Source organism: Hylobates moloch, unplaced genomic scaffold (genome assembly GCF_009828535.3).
Source record: "Hylobates moloch isolate HMO894 unplaced genomic scaffold, HMol_V3 SCAFFOLD_109, whole genome shotgun sequence".
Classification (NCBI taxonomy): Eukaryota; Metazoa; Chordata; class Mammalia; order Primates; family Hylobatidae; genus Hylobates; species Hylobates moloch.
In genome coordinates this window covers 33,716-61,096 of record NW_026652384.1, presented here as the reverse complement: position 1 = coordinate 61,096, position 27,381 = coordinate 33,716, and the positions used below count along the sequence as shown (strand labels likewise).

General features: G+C 44.0%; 1 protein-coding gene across 1 annotated transcript in view; it reads right to left on the bottom strand.

Moving 5' to 3' along the window:
* Positions 1–222: 222 nt before the first annotated feature.
* LOC116463979 (A disintegrin and metalloproteinase with thrombospondin motifs 9-like) overlaps positions 223–27,381 on the bottom strand; it is a 41,613-nt gene continuing 14,454 nt past the window's right edge. Inside the window, exons 4-13 of the mRNA XM_058434943.1 lie at positions 19,928–20,098; positions 15,822–16,016; positions 10,894–11,026; positions 10,585–10,679; positions 10,379–10,473; positions 10,154–10,287; positions 8,294–8,385; positions 1,380–1,592; positions 863–967; positions 223–339 (exon numbers count right to left, since the gene is read on the bottom strand). Coding sequence (XP_058290926.1) covers positions 223–339; positions 863–967; positions 1,380–1,592; positions 8,294–8,385; positions 10,154–10,287; positions 10,379–10,473; positions 10,585–10,679; positions 10,894–11,026; positions 15,822–16,016; positions 19,928–20,098 — 1,350 coding nt within the window. The remainder of the gene's footprint in view (positions 340–862; positions 968–1,379; positions 1,593–8,293; positions 8,386–10,153; positions 10,288–10,378; positions 10,474–10,584; positions 10,680–10,893; positions 11,027–15,821; positions 16,017–19,927; positions 20,099–27,381) is intronic.

Sequence of the window (27,381 nt, the reverse complement as noted above, 5' to 3'; positions counted from 1 at the left end):
ATAGCGGGGCAAAATCATCTAACACAAAGCTTATTTTATAATGAAGTGTTGGATATTTTGTGTAATTGATTGAATACTGTACTGAGTGAAAAACAGAACGGCTGTATGGGCACCCGAAGTAGGGTTTCTACTGAGCGTGTTTCGCTTTTGAACCATGGTGAAGTTGAAAAATCAAGTGTAACAGTCGTTAAGTCAGGGACCATCTGCACAGCACAGTGTTTCTCAAGCTGTACTGTGCCCATCACCACCGGAGACCTTGTTCAGCTGCAGACTCTGACTCACTAGGGTCTGGGCCCCAGAACCTGCATTTCCAACGGGGCCCCAGGTGACACTGATATACTACGTAGACCACACCTTAACCAGCCAGATTTTAGAGGGTGAAAAACTTATTATTGTAGACCCTGTGTATCTCTAACTCTCCGGATATATCGCTTAATAAGTTACCTGTCTTCTAGCTCCATCTGTATTTCAATTTTTCTAAATAAAAAGAAGAGGTCATTTGCCCTCGGTTCACAGAATGAACCGCAAGCTGGCTAAACTGAAAGAGGTCTAAGCCACACCCTCGACAGAGGCTTCTTCCTGCTTTTACCTCCCTGGTTAGGTGGCTTTTCTAATTACTTGGATGGTTCATATGCTCACCTCTCGAGGAAGAATTCACCAGAAGTGAACAAGGCTCTCACACTTTAACCACGTGTAAACACTGCACCCTAGGTTTATTTCCTAAATGGTCTTCCTGACACTGCAAAATGGCTTAAGTGGGAAAGCACATTCGTTTGTTCCTTCAGCACCACTACCACAGTAATAGACAAGAACGAAAGAAAGATATAAAAATTCATCTCCCAACCCATCTGTAGAACCTTACCAGCGACTTCTTGATGTCAGAGACAGCATAATTCCCTTGTGATACCCATCTGGCAGATTCAGTTAGAGACAGGCCGGTTCCGTAAAGGTTGATGCTAAAACGACCCTGGAATACACGACCAACAAAAGAGATTTTCAGTCCAGGTGATGTCCCCCAAAAAGCAAAGGCAAAGGTGATACAATAAAAGGTACTTTGGAAAAGAGAAGGATGTTGATTAATTGTGATAGCTAATAATTATTGATGGTATTTAGTTTTGTTTGTTCAGGGCCAACCATTCTTCATGCATCATCTTAATTATCCTCGAAAGAGCTCTATGAAGGAGGTTTTCTTTACAGATAGGGAAACTGAGGCTTAGCGGAAGTGATTAACTTCTCCAGGATAAGGTAAGAGTCCAACTCACATCCTCCTGACTTCAAAGTCCTTGCTCCATTCGGCCTCCCTAACACAGCAGTCCTGATGTTGCTCACAATTATCAGATTCCTTCAGGAGCAAAATGTCACTGTATAATTTTTCTAACAAGATCTTGGTGCCAAGCTTCCTGGGCTTCCAGCTCCCTGGGGCGATTAGCACACCGCGTACTAAGCACAGCAGGGCGGGACTTCAAAGGAGAGGCGCTTTCCCCAGGACGGTCAGCAGAGGGCAGGGTTGGCCTGCTCAAGACCACCTGGGCCTGGCGGATGCGGCTTCCAGGTTCCCGTAAGGGAGATGTCCCAAACCCCTCCGAGGGTGCCTTTCAGAACATGGCCTCTGGTGCCTCAGTATTGATTTCTAAAGAAACGGTGCAGCAGAAAGACCCTCTCGCTGCTTTCTCCAATTGTCTCTCTCTTTCAAAAATGACTCGCAAAGGCATCTGAAATACTTTCTTCTTGAGGCTTCCTACTCCACAATGAGCAGTTTCAGAGCTAAAAATATTCCACACGAACACTCCTGGTTGCTTTCTCTCTGAAACTGACAAGCCAGCACTTTGTCAAAACAGTCTTTTATAAACAAGCAGAGGCACGGAGGAGCTCACAGCTCATCAGACCCACGTGTAAATAAAGTTCTTTCACCTGTGATTAGATCCTGGCCAGATCTTTTCTCCCCTCTTGGAACCTCTGTTTATTCATCTGTAAAATGGAAGGTACTAAAACTCTCTTCCCTCTGAGCACCGTACAGAGGAGTAAAAGAAATCAGCTATGGCTGGCGCTTAGTAGATATGCAAAAAAGATGGTATCTGTCTTACATTTTCTAATTGTTTTGTAAGTGTTCGTGGGATCTCTTCAATATACCAGTAAGCTTATTGAGAGTAGGTTTATTGCTTTGTTTATTGAATCAGCTATGGTTTGTAACATATGACTAGTCACTTAAATATTATATCCTAGCTCCTCAATTAAGATTTCCAGGACTAAGTGTAGCTTAGAGGTCTCTCAATGCCAGTTCCATAAATATTGACTAACAAAAGTTTATAAAGACTTCTGGAGTGCTAGATTCCACAAGATAGAGGTGACCAGAGGACTTAGTTTGGACTAAGTCAGTGGTTCTCAACAGGGCACGATTTTGACCCCAGGGGAAATCTGGCAATGTCTGGAAACATTTTTGTTTGTCACAACTGTGGGGGGGGGCAGGTAGTGGTGCTGCTATTGGCATCTGGTGGGTAGAGACCAAGGATGCTGCTGTGATGCACAGGACAGCGCACAACACAGAATTCTCCAGCCTGAAAAGTGCTGAGGCTGATTGAAAACCTGGTACAAAGGGTAGATCTACCCTAGAATCTTGCTCCCTTCTTTACTTTCAGCGTGACCTCAGGCAAAGAGCCCGCCCATGTGTAAAATGGATTAGTAAGACTTAACCTGTGAATAGGAGGTGATTAGATAGAAGGCACAATGCATGTCACTCATTACCTGGCAGACAGTAGGTAATATTTAAAAAATATTTTTGGGCTGAGTGTGGTGGCTCACACCTGTAATCCTAGCACTTTGGAAGGCTGAGGCAGGTGGATCACCTGAGGTCTGGAGATCAAGACCAGCCTGGCCCAACATGGTGAAACCCTGTCTCTAATAAAAATACAAAAAATAGCTGGGCATGGTGGTGCGTGCCTGTAATCCCAGCTACTCGGGAGACTGAGGCAGGAGAATAGCTTGAGGGCAGGAGGTGGAGGTTGCAGTGAGCCGAGATTGTGCCACTGCACTCCAGCCTGGGCAACAGAGTGAGATTCCATCTCAAATATATATATATATATATATATATATACGACATTTTTATGACAATATGCTACAGAGGTTCATGGTTATGTGGCATGGCTGTCATGCTCAGGTGTTTTTGATTGTAGCTGTGAGAAGTGACAGCGTGCTGGCAGTCCTCGCAGCCCTCGTTCGCTCTCGGCGCCTCCTCTGCCTGGACTCCCACTTTGGCGGCACTTGAGGGGCCCTTCGGCCCACCGCTGCACTGTGGGAGCCCCTTTCTGGGCTGGCCATGGCCGGAGCCCACTCCCTCAGCTTGCGGGGAGGTGTGGAGGCAGAGGTGTGAGCGGGAACCGGGGCTGCGAGCGGCACTTGCGGGCCGGCTGGAGTTCCGGGTGGGCGTGGGCTTGGCGGGCCCCTCACTCCAAGCAGCCGGCCGGCCCTGCCAGCCTGGGCAATGAAGGACTTAGCACCCGGGCCAGCAGCTGCGGAGGGTGTACTGGGTCCCCCAGCAGTGCCAACCCACCAGCACTGCGCTCGATTTCTCGCCGGACCTTAGCTGCCTTCCCGCGGGGCAGGGCTCGGGACCTGCAGCCCGCCATGCCTGAGCCTCCCACCCCCTCCATGGGCTCCTGTGCGGCCCGAGCCTCCCTGACGAATGCCACCCCCTGCTCCACAGCGCCCAGTCCCATCAACCACCCAAAGGCTGAGGAGTGCGAGCGCGTGGCGCGGGACTGGCAGGCAACTCCACCTGCAGCCCCAGTGCAGGATCCACTGGGTGAAGCTAGCTGGGCTCCTGAGCCTGGTGGAGATGTGGAGAATCTTTATGTCTAGCTCAGGAATTGTAAATACACCAATCAGTACCCTGTGTCTAGCTCAGGGTCTGTGAATGCACCAATCAACACTCTATATCTAGCTACTCCGGTGGGGCCTTGGAAAACCTTTATGTCTAGCTCAGGGATTGTAAATACACCAATCGGCACTGTGTATCTAGCTCAAGGTTTGTAAACACACCAATCAGCACCCTGTGTCTAGCTCAGGGTTTGTGGATGCACCAATCGACATTGTGTCTGGCTGCTCTGGTGGGGCCTTGGAGAACTTTTGTGTCAATACTCTGTATCTAACTGATGTGATGGGGACATGGAGAACCTTTATGTCTAGCTCAGGGATTGTAAACGCACCAATCAGCGCCCTGTCAAAACAGACCACTCGGCTCTACCAATCAGCAGGATGTGGGTGGGGCCAGATAAGAGAATAAAAGCAGGCTGCCCGAGCCAGCAGTGGCAACCCGGTCGGGTCCCCTTCCACACTGTGGAAGCTTTGTTCTTTCGCTCTTTGCAATAAGTCTTGCTACTGCTCACTCTTTCGGTCCACACTGCTTTTATGAGCTGTAACACTCACCGCGAAGGTCTGCAGCTTCACTCCTGAAGCCAGCGAGACCACGAGCCCACCGGGAGGAAAGAACAACTCCAGACCACTGCCTTAAGAGCTGTAACACTCACCGCGAGGGTCCGCGGCTTCGTTCTTGAAGTCAGTGAGACCAAGAACCCACCAATTCCGGACACAGCTGCACTGAAGCCTCCTCCGACACCGGATTCTGTATGTTGCATTATTCCATTGGCCATTTTCTTTTCGTTTTTTTTTGAGACAGGCTCTCACTCTGTCACCCAGGCTGGAGTGCAGTGGCATGATGTTGGCTCACTGCAACCTCTGCCTCCTGGGTTCAAGTGATTCTCCTACCTCAGCCTTCCAAGTAGCTGGGACTACAGGTGTGTACTGCCACGCCCAGCTAATTTTTTCTTTGGTAAAGATGGAGTTTCACCATGTTGGCCAGGCTGGTCTTGACCTCAAGTGATCCACCTCCCTCAGCCTCCCAAAGTGCTGGGATTACAGGCATGAGCCACCACGCCCGCCACCCCCTACCCCCAAATTTTCTTATCTTGCTATCATTCCTGCCCCCAGGAGTGGGTCCACATAATTCAAAGTGCCCAGGCCATCCTAGTGCCAAGAATGTCCCTCTTTTCTCTCTCCATTCTGCTTTCCACTCAGACTGCCTCTCCCACCTGTACGGCGAGAGAAAGGAGACTTGATCTGCTTTGGCACTGAAGTTTTCGGGAGGTTCAGGCTGCTGACCCAGCTTCTTTCTGGACAATGCCCCCAGCCGACCTGAACGTCCAGTGTCTGAACATGCTCACTATATACATCTACTAAGTCTGCCTTCCCAGAGTGGTTGATGAACCCAGATGCAACAGGAGATTGTCCTCCTCATTCTCCTTCTGACCTTTCCAGTTTAGAGATCTGCATTTCAGCAAATGTCCTAGCTGATTGTTAGCACTCTGAAAGTTGAGTTCCACCAGAGAAGTAAAGACCTAATGTTCTTTCTGCCTCTGCTATGGGACATCTTTGCCCTTAAAGGCCTTATCTTCAAGGTCTAAAGGGCACACGAGTTGTAAATACTAACTTCTGTGGCCTATTCTAAAGAAGAGTGATTAAGAGTTATACGTTTACTAGATGGTCCCTAAAGGTTTGCAAAAGATGTGCTTAGACCAAAGGATAATCCTGTTTTCTGTTGTAAAAGAGCAAATGTTGCAGAAATCTTGCCTGAAAACAGAATCAAGAAGACACGTCTACTATCATGGATATGAATTCAGACACACTTAGGTTCAAATCCAGACTCTACTGAGCAGCAGCTGTATAGGTTTGGGCAAATCCTCCCAATTTCTACTCCTTACCCTCCTCCTCTTTAAAAAGGAGGCATTTTCATAGAATACTGTGGTGATTTAAATGCTACATTGAGTAGACAATACTGAGTACAGTGACTAAAGCATAGATGCATAATAAATGCTGGCTATTAATACCATCAATAATAATAGTGTCACATCTACTGTCATCAGGATAAAAAATATTGTGGTTATGTTTCAAGATGAGGGCTGTTGGGGAATCCACTCTTATTAATAAATACATCCACAAAGCAATAGCGGTCAATGAGGTAAAAGAAAGAAATTCTCAAACACAACATCATTCTGCTTTGATTTCTGTGCAATCACTAGGTCAAAGGCTGAACCACCTACTCCGAAGCAGTCTCCACAATCGCGCCTTCTACAAACCCTTTCCTGGAAAACTCATTTGGAAAACTCACATCTTGCATCAGTGTAGCGGGTGCTCAATACATGTGTAAGGAATTGAATTCTTAAAGTACCCAATATGGTTTGAAGAATGAGCTGGGAAAAAATACAAATTAGCCTCTCACAAGCTTTGGGTTTTCCCATTTAGGAATTGCTTGTCAGGATTTAGCAAATCAATCGGTTCATTTGTCTCTGAATTATTAAAATAAATGAATGCAAATTACTTTTCATTTACTTAAGCTTCCCAAAGGATGTGCACATACAAACAAGAAAATCCTGAGATATTCGAAAAAGGCAGGACAGGGCCAGTCTATTAGCCACTAAAATGCAACAGATACCAATGGGGTTTTTGACGCCATCAATTGCCCTAAAAAAAAACTGCACTTCAAAAGTTTTTGATTCTTGGGTAATGGAAGAAACGCTCTTTTTACCATTATGTCCTTTGTTTATTTTCTTTCTCCCCTGAGAGCTTCCTCTCCACTTCTCTGAAAGGTTTAGCAATGCTATTCTAAAGCTTGAGGCTGAAAAAATGCCTCGTTAACAGAACGTTCAGATGTGTTTGTCTTTGGATGTTCTCTGTAGTTGGGGGTAAATCCATCCTATGGAGACAGGGCTTGGGATTCTGAATGCATCACAGAATCCCAGTCTTCAGACTTTTGAAGGTTCACAGGCGAAGTGAGAAACTCTTGACAGAGTTTAACAACAGCTTTGTGAAGACCTCCTTTAAACCAAAGAGAAAACTGTGGCCAAGTTCTCCTGTCCAGAATCACTGAGTTCATTATGTTTGTCCTGCCTTCCAAGGGCAGAAGCTTCTTGCAAAGACCAACACCTGCTTTGCAAAATTAGCCCGAGCTGATTATGGCAGCATGTTTCAAGAGACAAGCTAAAACTTGCCGCGCCTCTCTCAGGCGAGAAAGTGTAGAACCACAGAATGGGCAGAAAGATTGCTGCTGAGTGGCTCTGCTGAAAAGCCATCCAGCAGAAGATGATGAATTTGCACTTCTGGTCTGAACACTGCAAACTCTGTAGGACTGAAGTAGGGGTAACAGGTTGAGTCAATGACATCCACAGAGCCCCAAGCCTTGGTCCAGGAGGACTTATAGAATATATTATTATCTCATGGATATTCGTTAACCTGTCATCCTCTCTAATAGCCTGTAAATTTCTCAAAGGATGAATGTTTGTGAGTCTCCAGTAAAAAGGATGGTTCCTGTTACAAAGTGAGCACTTAAGAAAGGTCAGCTGATTTGTTACTAAGACTATTCTAGAGCCATTTCTGACTACCATTCAGGAACCAAAGGAAACCCAGATAAGTCTTGAAAATTTTGAGATCTCCAGGTCCAACCTTTATTATTTTTAAAAAAATTGGTTTCAGGCTTACTTTGAAAAATTTAGGAAACCCAGCAAAGTTAAACATCAAATAAATAAAAAAAAAAAAACCTTACCAATACACCCAACTAATATTTTGAAAAAGTCCTTTCAGACTTTTTCTCTGTTTATACATTAAAAGAAAATACGGATAGGATCATACTGCATGTACTGTTTTGCATCTTGTTTTTTCTGTCTAATCCATGTAAAGTGTTTTTCTATATCATGCAATATTCAGATTCATAAAGGCTGACAGTGGTGTGTTGGCACTCGCTTGAATTGGCTTTTAAGAGTCAATTGTCTGCCTTCTTCCTAGCCCTCCATTTAGTGACATAGTGTTGACGGCTTGAAATCAATTATGGGGAGAATATTTACACCATGGCAACTGACAAATGTTACAAAGCACGACCGTCTTTTTTGGAAGTGTCAGTCATTAAATATTTACTAGCACTCTGCTGACTCTACAATATTCATTTTATTAACCACCATAATTTAACCAAGCCCTTGCTACCCGACATCTAATTTGTTTCTAAGTTGACATGTTTTGTGGAATGCAGAAGTTAGGCATGTAGCTATGATCATTCCTTTAGGACGCACTTTCAGGAGCTGAATTATGAGACTAGACTCCAGAGCATTTGAGAGGGTCTTGATACATGTGGCCAAACTGCCCTCCAGAGCAACTGTTCTAATCACATTCCAAGGAACAGATGCAACCGAGGATGTTCCCGGGAAAGGTGGGAGGTGAATCCCTGGCAAGGGGCAAGGCACCAAGGACATACCTGTGGGCACTTGGCAGCGCTGTAGCAATCCCCGGCTGTGGCAAAAGGGACAGGATGTCCTTCGCTTGTCCTTGCAAACTGTAAGTCAGTGGCTGTGGGGTGGAGAAGGGGTTAAAGGCAGGGGAAGGTAAGAGTGGGAGGAAGGCAAGGAAGGAACAGGACATTAACAAGGAGACAGAAGGGAAGGAGAAGAGTAAGAGGGAACGGGAGAGAAAGAAGCAATGTGAAGTATTAGTGGGCAAATGGATCCAGATGCTCACTTGCTTTTTCCTCATTATATTTGTGGTTCTGGGAGCTTCATTCCCTGAGCTTCATCAGCCCCGAATGTCTGTCTCCCCACAGTATGGAAGCCAAAAAGGGGGTTTCAGATGACTTTGGAATTGATTCCTACATAAATAAATATGTGAATCACCTCACTTAAATGTAGCGTAATTGGCTGGTTGAGAACCTGCTGTTATCCTGCACCAAGGGCTTCAGGCCAGGGGGAAATAAGCCAGAAAGAAAGCATTTCCAGCTACTTAGGAGTGATTCCCTGAGGTTTCCTCTGTCCTCCCGTGGCCTAGGCACTATTATTGCCAAAATGTGGAGCAATTAGAACCCCCATCTTGAAATTATTTATGGCAGTTTCTCAAGTTCGGGGCTAGGCTGTAATTTTTCATTTTTTAAAGAGCCAGTAAATACGAGGCCAACCCAAAGTGCATGTTGTTAACCGCTATTGTAGCTCCTGAGATGAGCTCTGCACATGGAAAGGGAGGAGTTAACCTGAGAATCCTGCAAAAGCTGTCTGCAGGGGAGACTGGAGGCCAGAGGCAGGTTTCATCTTTCTGCCTCGTCTTTCGGGAATGGCCTTAATCTTTCTACAGTTCACTACACTTTGGTGAGAGGGAAATCCCAGTGCTCCATTCTGCAAGGAAAGGGGCCCTTGCCTGCTTCAGCATGTAGAACCCTTGGGTCTTAGCTGGGGTGTTTTCCTAAGTGGAGAAACTGCAGACCCTCTGCCTTTAGCCCTCATCATTCTAGCTCAAGGAAATTTAAAGTATCTTGGTACAAATCACATTTAATCTATCTCAAGAGAAAATCAATGCAATATTATGGGTATAATGTTAATGAGGAAAAATTAATTATTCATTATTTCTGTTTTTCCTTTATGCAAGGGAACATGTTGAGGTATTTTAGCTGTCTTTAACCACTCCTATGATTAATGTCCCCAACAGAGATGCAGTGTTGGCGAGAGTATGAAATCAGCCCACACACAGGCTAGTTTAGAAAAGGTAATTGTGTGTTCCCTTTTTCTTCTGCACATTGACAATTGAATAAAATTAGTTTTAAGTCTATGTAAGCATGTACACTGTGCTGGGGAAAGCTGGGGTGGGGGTGGTGAATGTTGCCCACGAATTTCTTGGCTTTGGGGTTTTGTATCTGCTGTTTATTCTACCTTGAACACTTCTGCTACCACCTCTGCCTCCCCCACACTGACCCCTGTGCCTGGATAACCCTAACTTGACCTTAGGGTCTCTATTTCAATGTCATATTTTCTGGGATGCTGCCCTGACCTCCCACATTTCAATGGTGCTTCTTTCATGCACTTTCATCTACTTCATTCATTCATTCAAATTCATTCATCACAAATCAGAGAGAGCACTTGGCTTGTGCGAGCCGCTTTCCAGGCACTGGGGATACAGCAGTGAACAAAAGAGACAGAACTCTGCCTGCAGGACTGTCCTCGCTGCACTGTAAGCTCCCAGTGTTCTTCCTCTCCATACCCTCAGCACTTCCCTGCCAGCCAATGTGCAAGACATGCTTGCTGTCTGAATGAAGAGAAGAACGCACACGTTCCCAAAGGACTCCTCACTGACTTACTGATTATCTGCATGCTGGTCAGGTCTATTCTGATTTTCTGAAAACTGGAAAACCCAGCGGCCGTGTAATCCTTCCGACATTGGCAGTCATCACGCCGGCTCCCGTTATAGGGACATTCCGTTGGGTTGTGTAACCTAAATTATACAGAGAATGTTCTGTTAAGGAAAGAAAAGCATTTCCAGGGATCTCCAGGCCTCTGAGATCTTCTGAGCCTGGCTCTCCTACCTGTGCCCATAAACCTCGGAGAAATTCTCAGAGTCTCCATGCACCAGTGTCACGTATTCTTTGGGGTGGTCAGAGTGCATCCCCGCACAGAATATCTGAAAGACCATAAATAACCCATGAAGAGTGGCTCAGAAATGATGTAATGAGAGCGGTGATCACTCACTCTAAAAATATTCTCGAAATAATGACTGGTATCTGACATTCACCTTCAGAAGCTTTCCTCCAATCATTAGGAAATATTCACCATCTTCACTGGCACCTTTGAGTCTTTTTACCTCCTTGCAATTCTGGGGTAACTCACCTAGAAAACACCAATCACAAAAAATAGAGTGTGATGCTCCAAGATGTGAATTATCTGCCTATAGAATGAATGACATTGTTCACACTAAAACTTTTTAGCAAAGGGAATGATTTCCTTCAGAAAAAATTTATTTCTAAAAAGGGCAGGCAATCAAATGAACAAAGATATCCTGTTCTTCATGCTAAACAAAGGTAACTTCAGTTGGCCAACTTACAGTTATAGATATGACGGCAGGTTTTTCGTTCTTCTGGCTTCAGATCAGTGTGGCATAAGTGGCTGGGTTGGTCCTCATTGGTTAAACATTGCACAGATCTCTGCATCACTCCAACACCACAAGACACTGAGCACTGTAAGACAAATGAGAGTCAGCGGTGTGGCTATGGAATGTGGGAGGCATAGGCTTCTGGTGGTGTGGAGCTCAGAGCCCTGATGTCATCATATACATGGTGTCACTTCAGACTCTGTGTTGCTGAAGATAAAAAGCTAACATTTACTGAGCACTTACTATGGGCCAGTCTCTCTGCTAAGCTTTATAGATTCATATTCATGCATTTATAAAAACATATATATAAAACACTTATATGTATGTATAAAATTTGTGTAATTTTACACACACGCACATAATTTTTTCATTTAAGCCTCACAGTACCCCATGAGATAGTATTACCATTATCTTATTTTTACAGGTGGGAGGCTGGGGCTCAAATATTAAGGAATTTGTTCAAGGACACAGTGGAGCCAGGATTCAAACCCTAACTGCTTCCAACTCATCATACATTTTTGCCTGATCATTTTTCATTTCTTTCTTTCTTTTTTTTTTTGAGATAGAGTTTTGCTCTTGTTGCCCAGGCCAGAGTGCAATGGCACAATCTCGGCTCATGGCAACCTCCGCCTCCCAGGTTCAAGCGATTCTCCTGCCTCGGACTCCCGAGTAGCTGGGACTACAGGTGCGCACCACCTCACCCAACAAATTTTTGTATTTTATTAAAGCAATGTGTAGAGGGAAATATATAATACTAAATGCCCACAAGAGAAAGCAGGAAAGATCTAAAATTGACACCCTAACATCACAATTAAAAGAACTAGAGAAGCAAGAGCAAACACATTCAAAAGCTAGCAGAAGGCAAGAAATAACTAAGATCAGAGCAGAACTGAAGGAGATAGAGACACAAAAAACCCTTCAAAAAATCAAAGAATCCAGCAGCTGTTTTTTTTAAAAGATCAACAAAATTGATAGATCACTAGCAAGACTAATAAAGAAGAAAAGAGAGAAGAATCAAATAAACACAATAAAAAATGATAAAGGGAATATCACCACCGATCCCACAGAAATACAAACTACAATCAGAGAATACTATAAACACCTCTACGCAAATAAACTAGAAAACCTAGAAGGAATGGATAAATTCTTGGACACATACACCCTCCCAAGACTAAACCAGGAAGAAGTTGAATCCCTAAATAGACCAATAACAGGCTCTGAAATTGAGGCAATAATTAATAGCCTACCAAACAAAAAAAGTCCAGGACCAGATGGATTCACAGCCGAATTCTACCAGAGGTACAAGGAGGAACTGGTACCATTCCTTCTGAAACTATTCCAAGAGATAGAAAAAGAGAGAATCCTCCCTAACCCATTTTATGAGGCCAGCATCATGCTGATACCAAAGCCTGGCAGAGACACAACAAAAAAAGAGAATTTTAGACCAATATCCCTGATGAACATCAATGCAAAAATCCTTCATAAAATACTGGCAAACTGAATCCAGCAGCACATCAAAAAGCTTATCCACCGTGATCAAGTTGGCTTCATCCCTGGGATGCAAGGCTGGTTCAACATACGCAAATCAATAAACGTAATCCATCATATAAACAGAACCAAAGACAAAAACCACATGATTATCTCAATAGATGCAGAAAAGGCCTTCGACAAAATTCAACAGCCCTTCATGCTAAAAACTCTCAATAAACTAGGTATTGATGGGACGTATCTCAAAATAGTAAGAGCTATTTATGACAAACCCATAGCCAATATCATACTGAATGGGCAAAAACTGGAAGCATTCCCTTTGAAAACTGGCACAAGGCAGGGATGCCCTCTCTCACCACTCCTATTCAACATAGTGTTGAAAGTTCTGGCCAGGGCAATCAGGCAGGAGAAAGAAATAAAGGGTATTCAATTAGGAAAAGAGGAAGTCAAATTGTCCCTGTTTGCAGATGACACGATTGTATATTTAGAAAACCCCATCGTCTCAGCCCAAAATCTCCTTAAGCTGATAAGCAACTTCAGCAAAGTCTCAGGATACAAAATCAATGTGCAAAAATCACAAGCATTCTTATACACCAATAACAGACAAACAGAGAGCCAAATCATGAGTGAACTCCCATTCACAATTGCTTCAAAGTGAATAAAATACCTAGGAATCCAAATTACAAGGGATGTGAAGGACCTCTTCAAGGAGAACTACAAACCACTGCTCAACAAAATAAAAGAGGACACAAACAAATGGAAGAACATTCCATGCTCATGGATAGGAAGAATCAATATCACGAAAATGGCCATACTGCCCAAGGTAATTTATAGATTCAATGCCATCCCCATCAAGCTACCAATGACTTTCTTCACAGAATTGGAAAAAACTACTTTAAAGTTCATATGGAACCAAAAAATAGCCTGCATTGCCACGACGATCCTCAGCCAAAAGAACAAAGCTGTAGGCATCACGCTACCTGACTTCACACTATACTAAAGGCTACAGTAACCAAAACAGCATGCTACTGGTACCAAAATAGAGACATAGACTAATGGAACAGAACAGAGCCCTCAGAAATAATACCACACATCTACAACCACCTGATCTTTGACAAACCTGACAAAAAGAAGAAATGGGGAAAGGATCCCCTATTTAATAAATGGTGCTGGGAAAACTGGCTAGCCATATGTAGAAAGCTGAAACTGGATCCCTTCCTTACATCTTATACAAAAATTAATTCAAGATGGACTAAAGACTTAAATGTTAGACCTAAAACCATAAAAACCCTAGAAGAAAACCTAGGCAATACCATTCAGGACAACATAGGCATGGGCAAGGACTTCATGACTAAAACACCAAAATCAATGGCAACAAAAGCCAAAATAGACAAACAGGATCTAATTAAACTAAAGAGCTTCTGCACAGCAAAAGAAACTACCATCAGAGTGAACAGGTAACCTACAGAATGGGAGAAAATTATTACAATCTATCCATCTGACAAAGGGCTAATATCCAGAATCTACAAAGAACTTAAACAAATTTACAAGAAAAAATCAACCCCATCATCAAGTGGGTGAAGGATATGAAAAGACACTTCTCAAAAGAAGACATTTATGCAGCCAAAAGACACATGAAAAAATGCTCATCATCACTGGCCATCAGAGAAATGCAAATCAAAACCACAATGAGATACCATCTCATACCAGTTAGAATGGCGATTATTAAAAAGTCAGGGAACAACAGGTGCTGGCGAGGATGTGGAGAAATAGGAACACTTACACTGTTGGTGGGACTGTAAACTAGTTCAACCATTGTGGAAGACAGTGTGGTGATTCCTCAAGGATCTAGAACTAGAAATACCATTTGACCCAGCCATCCCATTACTGGGTATGTACCCAAAGGATTATAAATCATGCTGGTATAAAGACACATGCACACGTATGTTTATTGTGGCACTATTCACAACAGCAAAGACTTGGAACTAACCCCAATGTCCACCAATGATAGACTGGATTAAGAAAATGTGGCACATATACACCATGGAATACTATGCAGCCATAAAAAAGGATGTGTTCATGTCCTTTGTAGGGACATGGATGAAGCTAGAAACCATCATTCTCAGCAAACTATCGCAAGGACAGAAAACCAAACACTGCATGTTCTCACTCATAGGTGGGAACTGAACAATGAGAACACCTGGACACAGGGTGGGGAACATCACACACACCAGGGCCTGTCATGGAGTTGGGGGCAGGGGGAGGGACAGCATTAGGAGATATACCTAATGTAAATGACGAGTTAATGGGTGCAGCACACCAACATGGCACATGTATACATATGTAACATATCTGCACTTTGTATACATGTACCCTAGAACTTAAAGTATAATAATAAAAAAAATTATATTTTAAGTAGAGACAGGATTTCACCATATTGGCCAGGCTGGTCTCGATCTGCTGACCACATGGTCCGCGGACCTCGGCCTCTCGAAGTGCTAGGATTACGGGTGTGAGCTACTGTGCCTGGCTGCCTGATCACTTTTCAAGACTAAGAGCTGCCTGGTCCACAGCCAGGGGGCTGTGACAGTCTTCCAGGGCAGTCCCAATTTGAAATATTCTGCCTTGTTGTATCCCAATGCAATGAAGTATTTCATACATAGAAGCACTAGAACACACAGACTTCTTAACAACATAAGCAACAATAACTACTCCTTCTGTAACTCTTATGAGTATCAGATTTTAAGTGTTTTTTTTTTAATTTGCAGTAAAATATATATAAAACATTTGCCATTATAACCTAAGTGCTTTGTATACACAGGCTGAGTATCCCTTATTGGAAGTGCTAGGGAACAGCAGTATTTTGCATTTCAGATTTGTTTTTTTTCAGATTTTGGAATACTTGCAGTATTACTAGTTGGATATCCCTAATCTGAACATCTGAAACCCAAGATGCTCCAAGGAACATTTCATTACAGTGTCCTATCGGCACTAAAAAATGTTTGGATTTTATAGCATTTTGGATTTTGGATTTCTGGATTAGGGATGCTCAACCTGGGTAAACTCATTTCATCTTCACAACTACCAGTTTTAAAGATGAGAAAACTGAGACACAAAAGTTATGCCACTTGCCCAAGGTTGTTCACCTGGGAAGTGGCAGAACCAGGGTTCAGATCCACACTCTCTGGCTTCAGAGCCCATGTTCTAAGCACCAAGCCACTTTGGTAAACAGACAGAAGTCCCTTTGATCCCTGTTAGCCCATTTCAAGTTACTAACTCCAGGGTTTCTCCTGGAAGTAGAGTTACTAAGGAGAGTGGGTTAGGCAGGACATGTTTAAGACGGGGTTGAGATCCAAGGGCTTTCAGATTTGAGTGCTCAGTCTTCTACTTACGCTCCCCCAGTTGCCAACTCTCCAGGTGGCCGAGACCGGGCACTCCCTCAGGTAACAGGGGTGAACACTGGGGGGCTGCGTGCCCGGGCAGTTGATGGTGGTTTGGTAGCTGTATTCGTAATTCTCCTTCCCGGTGTAAATCTCGCTGCACGAGACAAGCCTTTGTTTGTAGCCTTTTCCACAGGTCACTGAGCACTGCAAAGACAGGGATTGAGAGGAGAGGTTCGAGCAGTTCCTGGGGGCAGCCCACAATAGGCCCCTGACCTCCACACCGAGCGCTGACCGTGTGACTATGCTGCAGAAAGCTCCCACTTCATTAGCTTATTTATTCATTTCAAGCGGCAGGCCCTGAGCGCACAGGAGACAGGCAACCCTACAGGGTGCCTCTGGGATCTGGTGCTTCCACTGGCATCTTCTCAGCCCCCAATGCAGGTGGGGGTGCCTCAAGCCCCTTCTGGAGGTTTCGAAGGGAGGAGGAGGGGGAGGTGCTCCAGCTGTCATTCATTCAGTTTGCATCTTCAGCCCACCTGCACAGGTTGGCAAACTGCTCTTTTCTAAAGCTATGATGACCACCAAATTGGGAAGGGAAGAGGAGACAACCGCTGACCCATGAGTTGGCATTCTGAGTGGAAATCCAAGCACTGAGCCAAAGGGGACTCTGGGACTGTTTTCCTTCCCTCTTTGGTGCTGTTTGCTTTCCTACCTGCCCTCCATTTAATTTCCTTCTCCTCTCTCTCTCCCTGGCTATAGATTTTTTTTTTTTTTTAGACTGCATCTCACTCTGTTGTCCAGGCTGGAGTGCAGTGACATGATCTCCGCTCACTGAAACCTCTGTCTCCCAGGTTCAAGTGATTCTCATGCCTCAGCCTCCCAAGTAGTTGGGATTATAAGCGTGCGCCACCACACCCGGCTAGGCTATAGATGTTGACCGGCATGTTACCTTTCTGCTTTTCTACCTCTTGCTCTATATCATGCCCTCGTCTGTACTCTTTTATCCTAACTCTGGCATTTAAACATACTCAACCAATACAGAAATGGAGAAGAAATACACATCATTACAGTGTCCCAACTTTCAACCTCCTTAGCTAAGTTTTTTTAAAATCATTTTCTATTTAAAAAATAAAACTGAGTTACAATTAATTGAGTTTTGATGATATTTTTAGGCAACAGCATCAAATAACTGGTCATGTTTTGTAAACATGCTTCATAAACTTGGAGTAGAGTGCCGGTATTCTCTAGACTTACAGTTCTTGGATTTGGGATAAACACCCCAAAACAGTATGCCACATGTGGTGTGTTATGCCTTTTCTGGGGTGAGGGACCACAGCTTTCATCAATTCTCAAGGGCAGTTAGAAGCAACAGTGTCTGCTCTGCCCTAATGTCTCCTGCTGCTTTTAGTCACATAGTTTTCTTCTCCTGCAACTTTTCCAGGGAAAAGGCTCTCCTTGAAGAAATCCCAGAGGCAGGAGAGAACAAGTCCAGCTACAGGCATGCAGAGCATCCCTGGGCCTTCCCTTCCAGTTGGCTCGAGACATAGAAATGCTCTGTGTACATTTCTTCCTTCTTTGGCTGCTGCTGTTCAAATGTTTGAAGGCCAGGTTGACGCCAGGCCAGGAAAGTGTAAGGCCAGCCCGGGGTGTTTCATGCAGATGGCTAACAAACTCTGTCCAAGCTGTGGGTAATCTTAGTGTCTAACCCAGTGCTTGCATGCGTTGACATCAGTCCATACTAACTTAAACAAAGTTGTGCGTTTGAGAGGGGCAAGGAATGAGACTCTTGACCCCTACAAACCAGGAGCAAAAGCAGTTTCCTGGCTATTTATGTTGGGGGGGCGCCCAGTGGGAGACAGGCATTTGCTGAAGGAACTGAGCCCCAAATATGGTCAGGCTAAACGCAGAGGCCTTCACATCTCTGTAAAGAAGCTGGCAAGAACAGATGCTCTCAGCTAGCTGACATCAGCATTGTGAAAATGTTGACTGCTGCTGGTTTCCTGAAATCATTTCAGAGAGAAACTCATACTATAGACTCTGCATGTCTTGGTGTATGCGCTTGGTTCCACATGAGCATGTATTACTTTTCTAAATTGAAAATAACAGCAAAGCAAAATAGTAAGACTGTGGGCTCCCTGCATGAGCTGTACGCTTCAGGCCCTGCTAGGAAATGCACGTGTCAATCAGGACTGACAGAGCTTTTCTTTGCCAGTCCAGCTCAAGCCTCCTCCAATTCGGGTGGAGTAGAGCTCAGAGAAAAACACACAAAGAAGCCTCCAGGTAATAGAGGTCCCAGAGAGAAGGCATGTCTTCTTTTCTAGAGAGAATGCTGGTGCCAGTCCCTTTCGGCCCCTCTCCCCTCACTGCAGGTTTCCTTCCCTGTGGTCCCTGTATCTGTGCTAAATACTGTTTCCAACCCTGTAGTTCTTGTCCATAAATTTGCGGACTTTTCAATTCATGATACACCTGCGAATTTACAGAAATGTGGAAGGCTTCCTTTTTTCAATCTTCTCCCTGTCTCATCTTTTGGGGGTTATGGTTATATTAAAGCTATAGGAGTAATATGACTCAAGTCCCATAATAAAACTGCTACACAAGAGATAAGCTAAGATGAAGATGTCAATCTTGGCCAGGTGAAAGGTGAGAGCTCCCTGCGTTGGGATCTGGATGGGTTGGAACCTATGCCTCAAACCCACCATCAAGAACTATTCTGAACACTCATTTGGATTCCACATGTATCCTGGCTGGCCAAGAGCGAATCAATTTCATAAAGATCAGAACCATGTCTCCTCTTCACTCTCTAAGGGCATACGGTACTATTCAGGGCATACCGAGAAGATGCAGGGTTGGGGTCGAGCAGGGTTTCCCAGCCTCAGCACCACTGACATTTGGGCCAGATAATTCTGTATTGTGAGGGCTGCCCTGTGCACTGTAGGATGCTTAGCCCCATCCCTGGCCTCCACCTTCCAACCCTGGCCAGTAGGGTTCCCTTTCCCCAGTTGTCACAATCAAACTGTCTCTAGACACTGCCAAATGTTCCCTCGAAGGACAAAATTCACAGGAATAAAGGATAGGGAGAGATAATTAGAAAAGACTTTGGGATCAGCTTTAGTGCAGGAAGCAATTCAACACCCAACACACACATCATCTAAATGCAAATATTCATCTCATTAACATGTGAAACTGCTGCCTGTCAAACTTTGAAGAGACCCAGTGGCAGCAATCATATTACCTAACAATTTTCAGTACCTTTACTGTGAGTCCAGATGCCTCCCTTTGAAATCTCTAAATGCTTTTGGTCAAATAACAGCTGGTTTGAATGCTACAGATCTCTCATACAGATATGAACGTACTACGATGTTTGAAAATAATATAATCATGCTATGATTACTACTGGTTTATTACCATTAAAAAGGGTCTAGATAAGCATTGTGCGCAGGAGGATATATGAAAAAATGGTACTTGGGATACTTTGGATATAATAGAAAATTATTTTCTTCCTCTGAAGCTGTTTGTTAAAACAGGCAAAACACATCTGGCTCATGAAAGGGGTTTGTTTGCCCCTTACAATGTTTTAAAACCAAAAATTTGAGCCCCCATTTTTAAGTTAGGAAATCTCACATACTAGTCCAGATTTTTAGCCTCTCTTGAAAAATCAGGTCTGGTAACGATAGACCACATTTCTGCATGGCCACAGCTGGAGTGAAAGAGATTTTGCTCCCTTCACACAGCATGTGCTAGTTTGTCATAGTTGCCACCTCTCCCTGTTGTATCCCTGGCACTACAATATTTTCTTATACTTAACTGTCTTCAGGCACCTCAAAGCATCCTATGAGTTTGCAGCCCCTGTAATAATTTCTTCTTTATGCCAATAGGACATCAAGGTGAATCACAGAATGTAGACCTGAAGGGACTTAGAGACCATCTCATACATCTCTCCCGCTTTGCATACAAGGAATTCTAGTTCGGGAAGGCTAAGGACTTGTCAGAAAACACGCAGTTCACAGTGGCAGATCGGGCGGGTAGCCTCAAGTCTCCCACACTCCTGCACTTATCCCTCTGCCACTCTCAGGCCATGGCTGAGCTGACGACGGTTGCAGTCCCCAGGATGGTACCTCTGACCATTCTCCTGTGATCCAGACATACTCGCAGGGTTGCAAACTACAGCTTTCGCGGTCCGCCGGTCGCTTGCTCATGTCACAGCGTGTACCATGCACCTCGTTTTTGTTGTCATCCACACACACCACCTTGCGGTACCTGGAGCCTTCGCCGCAGGTCTTGGTGCACTGTTAAAGACAAGCAAAAGGGAAGAATAAACCATAGTTCCTTATATCCTATGGCTGTAAGTATGTGTTTACCTGTCTACATAGCCTGTAAGATCATAAGAGCCCTGAGGGCAGGAATTGACAGAGAACTTCTCGTTTTTTTTTTTTTTTTGAAATGGAGTCTTGCTCTGTGGCCCAGGCTGGAGTGCAGTGGCGCGATCTTGGCTCACTGCAAGCTCTGCCTCCCGGTTCACGCTGTTCTCCTGCCTCAGCCTCCCGAGTAGCTGAGACTACAGGTGCCTGCCACCACACCAGGCTAATTTTTTGTATTTTTAGTAGAGACGAGGTTTCACCATATTAGCCAGGATTGTCTCAATCTCCTGACTTTGTGATCTGCCCACCTCAGCCTCCCAAAGTGCTGGGATTACAGGCGTGAGCCACCACTCACGGCCGAAAACTCCTCATTTTACCCCAGTTACCTAACAACTCTGTTCCTGGCATTCACCACCCAGCTGCCTAAAGGAAGGAAGGAAAGTATAAATGAGTCAATCTCAGTTTAGAAAGGACCTTAAATCCTATTTACTTCAAACACCTACACACAAGTGACTTGATTTAACACTTATGGCCAAATGTTTACCAAACTGGTGTGGCCAAGTGTTTACCAAACGGGTGTCTAAATAATTCCAGGATCAGGGACATGAGTACCTGCCCAGGTAGCCATCTCATTTCATAACATGGAACCAAACAGATCTCTTTCTATGTTCCAGGCCCTTGTCCTAGTTTTCTATTCCAGGGAAGCATAAAGGAAAGTTTCAGCTCTCACAGGTAATCTCCTCCAGCTATTTGAAGAGGGCTTTCCTGTGGCCCCAGGTGCCTTTTCTCCTCCAGGGGAACTGCTCTCATCCCACATCATTCTGCAAATATTCACTAAGTTCCTACTAGTTGTCAGGCCCTGTGACGGGTCCTGGGTGAACAAGAGTGCACACAAATGGCTCATTCTCTGTTTTCAGAGAGGAGCTTATATGTTAGTAGCAAAGGCAGACAACAAAGAAGATAGCTAGGTAGTGAGATGTAACAATTACTGTAATTCCATTTTCCAGATGAAGAAAATGGGACTTTGAGAGCCTAAGGTACTTGCCCCAGGTCACACCTCTCTTTATGAGGTAGATGGGACAGCTATGTTTATTCCCATAAGCTAAGGGATCATTACAGAGCAAGTGGTAGGTTTCATTCTAGGATAATCTCTATACTGTCCACAGATTCTTATTTGTTTTGCTTTAACCAACAGCAAACCCTACCCCTGAAGTTTATCCTTAGTGCCCTGTGTTGCTAAAGGTCACTGAAAGCCTATTGTATCTAAAGCCTCTGTGTCACCCAACATTTCAAGACTCTAGACTACATTGGGAAGCCCCAGTGAGCTAACTGAAACCTGTACCAAGGACTGCTGCAGTTTCTTAATTTAGGCCACGGATTGAATACCCTGTTGGCAACAGGCTTATCTAACAACTGTGATTTTTGTTGTGTGGTTAGAATGTTGTCTTTTCTTTCTTTCTTTGAGACAAAGTCTCCCTGTGTTGCTCGCATTGGAGTGCAGTGATGTGATCACAGTTTGCTAGAGCCTCGACTTCCCTCCTACATTTTAGTCCCAAGTAGCTGGGACTACAGGCATGAGCCACCATGCCCAGCTAATTTTTTAATTTTTTGTAGAGATGAGTCTCATTACGTTGCCCAGTTTGGTCTTGAACTCCTGGGTTCAAGGGATCCTCCTTGGCCTCCCAAAGTTCTGGGATTACAGGCGTCAGCCATCATGCCCAGCTAGCACACTGTCTTTTAAAATGTCTAATTTTAGTCTTTACGGAGAACTACAGACCCCACCTCTCTTTTTCATCTAATGGGCAGCCTTTCCTTTTATCCCTGCCTTGCCTCAAAGGCATTTGTGTTTGGAACTCAGCTTCACTCAGAAATGTCTTCTATAACACGCCCTGTGTCTTTTTTTTTTGGTGATAAAATACACAAAATATAAAATTCACCATTTTAACTATCACAAGTATACAATTCAGTGGCATTTAGTACATCTGCAATATTGTGCAACCATCACCCCATCTAGTTCCAGAATAGTTCATCACTGCAAAAGGAAGTCTTGTACCCGTTAAGCAGTCCCTCCCCATTCCTTCCTTCCTATAGCCCCTAGCAACCACCAATCTGCTTTTTGTCTCTGTAGATTTGCCTATTCTGGGTATTTCACATATATGGAATCATCCAGTATGTGGCCTTTATTACCTGACTTCTCTCCCTTAATGTTTTTGAGGTTCTTCCATATTGCAGCATGTATCAATATTTCATTCCTTTTTAAGGCTGAATAATATTCTATTGTATGGATATATTCTATTGTATGGATATACCACATTTTGTTTATCCATTCCACAGTTGATGGACATATGGGTTGTTTCTCATTTAGCTATTGTAAATAGTGCTGCTATGAAAATTCATGTACAAATTTAAACACCTATTTTCCATTATTTTGGGTATATATACCCGGGAGTGGAATTGCTGGGTCATAGAGTATGCTCCGTGTCTTTTGTGAGCTACCCTGTTCCTTTAGGAAGGAGAAGGGATATGCTGGCATTTCCTGGTAGCCCCTTGTCACTTGCAAACTTAACTTAAAATTTCTGCTGCTTGGGAGTCAACCTCAATATCTAGAATATGGAGTCACTCCTCATCTTTCTGGAGCATAAACATAACTTGAAACCACTGTGAGGTGAGCATGGAGGAGCAGAATCACTTCAAATTAGTGCAGGAGGCCGGCTGAGCCCAGTTCCCTAGCTCATCCCTAGCTCAGTGGTTTTGGGGTTTTCTATTCTCCTAGAAAAAAATGTTTTTTCATCATTAAAAAAGTGAGATACAGGGCCACTGAATGTTAAAAAAGAAAAGAAAAGAAAAATTTAATCTGTGATGTGTAGATATATGCAAATAACTTAACTACCCATAGAAAAAGTAATTCCTTAGAAAATTAGGACTTAGACGCTGAGAAGATCCTAATTATTGCACAGCTAAACCTGGACTAAACCTTCCAGTATCCTCTCTTGTTTTCACTAATCCACAAGGCTTTAATCTGCATCAATAAGTAACAGTTCAGAGCAGAAACACAATGATTCCTACATACTTTATGCTTGTTAAGCGTTTCTCTCTCAGTCTTAAAGAATGGTTAACTACCATAAAAACTATTTTGCCAGCGGTGGAAAAGGGAGCTGGGAAAATTTACCTTGAATATAACTTTTACAAAATTAAAAATTAAACTAAGTAAATAAGTGACTTGCCCAGTGTTTCCTAATTAGTCAACAGCAGCTCTGAAAATCACATGGCAAAGGGTTTTCTCCTGGAATCTTAAATCCTAACTAGGGTATGGGGGCTGGGTAATCAGAAAACAAATCCAGCCCATGCTATCAGGTTTTATCAGCTTTTTGTAATATGGCTTCCCTCTCAACCCTCTACGATTTATGACTCTTTCCCCTGTCCTGGAATATGATCTAGAATGTTCTGAAAAACAGTTGGAAAGTTCAATTAGCCTCATTTTAGTTTCCGAAAGGTTTTCTCTAATTTCAGTATGGCTTTTAGAAAAATCTCTAACACAAGTAACACCGCCAGCCTCCTTGCATTTCATCACACACTATAATTCAGAAAGAAAATAATCACAGTGCTGGACTAAATTGGGCAGCTCGCCCATTGTTCTGCAAGGTACATGCGCCTTTAAATGTGCTGAAATTAACAGGGGGAAAAGAACTTTTCCAAATCTGAGGGTGAGGAAGACCTAAAGTAAACGGTGAAGGTGGTGTTTTATTCAGCCAGGTAGGTTGGCCACAGAGTGATGGTCTAAAAAGGATCATTTAATGCAATGGGTAGAAATTTTCTCTGCTTAAAGATTATAACCAAGTTGCTTTACACTTTCAAATATATATTTTGGTGCAATTCCCTAACCATGGGGAGAAGAAAACCACTTAATATTCACAGGCTCTACCTTTTAAGGTTGTTGATTTTCTCCACGGATGAAAGACCTTGTCTTCTCTAGTGCGGGGTTACCATTGTTGCACAGTGTAGGATGGCAACTCACAGAACCACAGGGTTCCTGGGTTTTTATGTCATGAGAAGCAGCAGTGACAAATCGGTTTATCTAGCGTTGCTTTAAATGGCAACAACAAAAAAAGCAGGCCTTACTTCAAAGCTCATTTTAAAGTCAGGTATACAGAATTTAGACATTTTTGCTCTCAAATAGTATATATTTGCTAGGGGGTGGGGTGGGGAGAAGGAGGCAGAAATAATACTATGGAGACACTTTGTAACTTTAAAGTCATTCATTTGGCTGGGCGTGGTGGCTCACGCTTGTAATCCCAGCACTTTGGGAGGCCGAGGCGGGCGGATCACGAGGTCAGGAGATCGAGACCGCGGTGAAACCCCGTCTCTACTAAAAATACAAAAAAATTAGCCGGGCGTGGTGGCGGGCGCCTGTAGTCCCAGCTACTCGGAGAGGCTGAGGCAGGAGAATGGCGTGAACCCGGGAAGCGGAGCTTGCAGTGAGCCGAGATTGCGCCACTGCACTCCAGCCTGGGCGACACAGCGAGACGCAGTCTCAAAAATAAATAAATAAATAAATAAAGTCATTCATTCATTCGATCAGTATTTTACAATGAGCCAAGGTCTATGCTGGGGCCCCGGGAGGCAGCCCCCATGGCTTCCTACTCTGCCTCTCTCCCTATTAGGACACCCAGGGTGGCAGCTATTCCCAGCTTGGGGGTCTCATGTGTTAGCTCAGCTGGCTAACTGGTGACCCCTGGGGTTTAACGCCTAGGGCTACCTTGTGCAGTTGTGTAAGCAGATGTGGGTTTCATAACAGAGTGTGTAATTGAGTAAGAAGCCACCAGGGAGAGAAGAGGAAAAACAACGGGGCAATTCCCATGATGCTGCAAAGGCAGGCCCAGGTAGCAGCAGATGAGCAGGAGGAATGACGGAGGACACCAGTTCACCAGGCCAGGAGGGGAAGAGGACATTCTTAGGAGGGGCTCAGCATGTGTGGTGGCTGAAGGTGAGAAATGGCATGGGTGGAGAAGCAGGGGAGGAGAATGACCACAGCATTTTGGGGTTTTCAGAGCAGATTATTTCTGGTTTGGGATTTTTAGAGCATCCCTAATGCCTAATGCCTGGAACTTCACAAGGGATTGATAAACGCTGATTGAATAAATTAATAAAATGAGCAATAAAGAGTTCGTATCTGGCTCTGTGCGCACATCAAAACCTGGTCATTCCCTACTGTTAACTTCAGGAAAATCTTTTAAATCAACTGACCAAGGACCTGCCGCTCATTTCTAACTTTTCTGTGTTAAGGAAATGCACTTGGGAATCATTCTGCAGCTGATCTTAATATAAGTCCTCAGACTCCAAGTATGTATCAGAGTGGCCCAAGTCCCCATACTGCACCAAACAGCAACGAGGTGAGCAGTTGTGCAACAGTCAGACATATCTGAGCACAGCTTGTCCATGGCATTGTGACAAGAAAATAAAACAGCTGTTCTTACAGGAAAAACAGAGTTTGACTGTGCTTTTATTTTTTTATTTTTAACGTTTTTGAGACAGGGTCTTGCTCTGTTGCCCAGGCTGTAGTGCAGTGGCCTGATCATAGTTCACTGCAGCATTGACCTCCTGAGCTTAAGCAATCCTTTCACCTCAGCCTCCCAAGTTGCTGGAACTACAGGTCCATGCCACCATACTTGGCTATTTTTTTCTATTTTTTGTAGAGATGGAGTCTCACTATGTTGCCTAGGCTGGTCTAAAACTCTGGGGCTCAATGATCCTCCCTCCTTGGCCTCCCAAAGTGCTGGGATTATAGGCGTGAGACACTGTGTCCAGCCTGCTTGACCGTTCTAAAAGTCATTTTAGAATGCCTTTATTCTATAGAGCGAAAGATGAAAGTCTATCAATTAGCAGGCACTGTTCTATGTTATTTTCCTCCCTCCCTTTCTTCCTTCCTCCTTCCTTCCTTTTTTGCTCCCATCTTTCCCGCCTTCCTTTCTCCCTCCCTTCCTTTCTTCTTTCCTTCCACCCATCCATTATTTTGTTCCTCCATTCATTCACAGATTCATTCATTTAACAGGTATCTTTGATGTTGTAGGTACCATGCTAAATGATAGAGAAGATTCTGGTGAACAAGCTTCCGGACCTTAAATAACTGAGAGCATAGATGAGAAAAACAGGCAATGAGAATTCCAGGTGCTAACTGCCAGAGTACAGTAATTTAAGGGTGCTGTGAGAGCTGAGTGGAGGAGCATCTGACTCCGATTTAGTGGGGTGGTGTGATTGGCAAAGGCTTTTGAGAGGAAGTGACATTTAGGTTGAGGCCTGAAGGATAAGAAGGGGTGACTGAGGTGAAGGTCAGAGCAAGGTGGTCTTATGATGAAGAGGTACTACAAGAGAAGAGTGTATTCCAGGTAAAGGGGGAAAAGAACACGTGTAGCCCCTGTGAGATCTATTCCTCAATGCTGCAGATGTACAGCCCCATATGATCACAATTCAAATTTGACCAGAAGGACCTCTGCTGCTCTAAGTCAATCTATATGTCAGATTGTGATACTATTAACAAGTAAATCCTTTGTGATAATAATTCTCAAAAGAACTAAAAAGTCTTTTTTAACTTTTTTCTTCCAAACAGCCTCATGAGCATTATAATTCTAAAGTGGGTAAAACTGACAACCTCGAGGACAAATTACTCACCTGAAGCTGGCGGGTGATATTAGAAGCCCAATATTATAAGGTTCAGGCCAAGCCAAACTGCTGTCATCACCAGAAGCCTCCATCGGAAGGCCACCGTACTAAAAAGAAGTCTACTTTGGGATGGCCTAAAATGTGCTAGTCACCATGTCGAATCATGTCATCTCACCAAATCCTGTGACCCTTGAGCAAAGTCCGCCATAGAATTCCCATTTTGCAGATGAGCTAAGTGAAGTCTAGAAATCCAGAGTCAACTTTTCAGAACCACACACTGAATAGAATTTTGCTTACAACATGTTACTTCTAGGGTGTAAACAAAATGAGATGTGGATGTGTGGATAGAGCATTTTTCTCTCGTCCAATTATTCTGCCCTATATCTGAAAGTCTGGGCTCTACTCTCATGGTATGAAGAAGGCACCCTGATGCCCCTTTCCCCTGAACAACCAGTGGGCCTCACAATGAACAGGAAGTCCAATGAGGGGCTCCAACATCATCAAGACTCTCCCGGTGACGTGGCTTAAAGTCTGATAGCTAACTAGATCAAGGA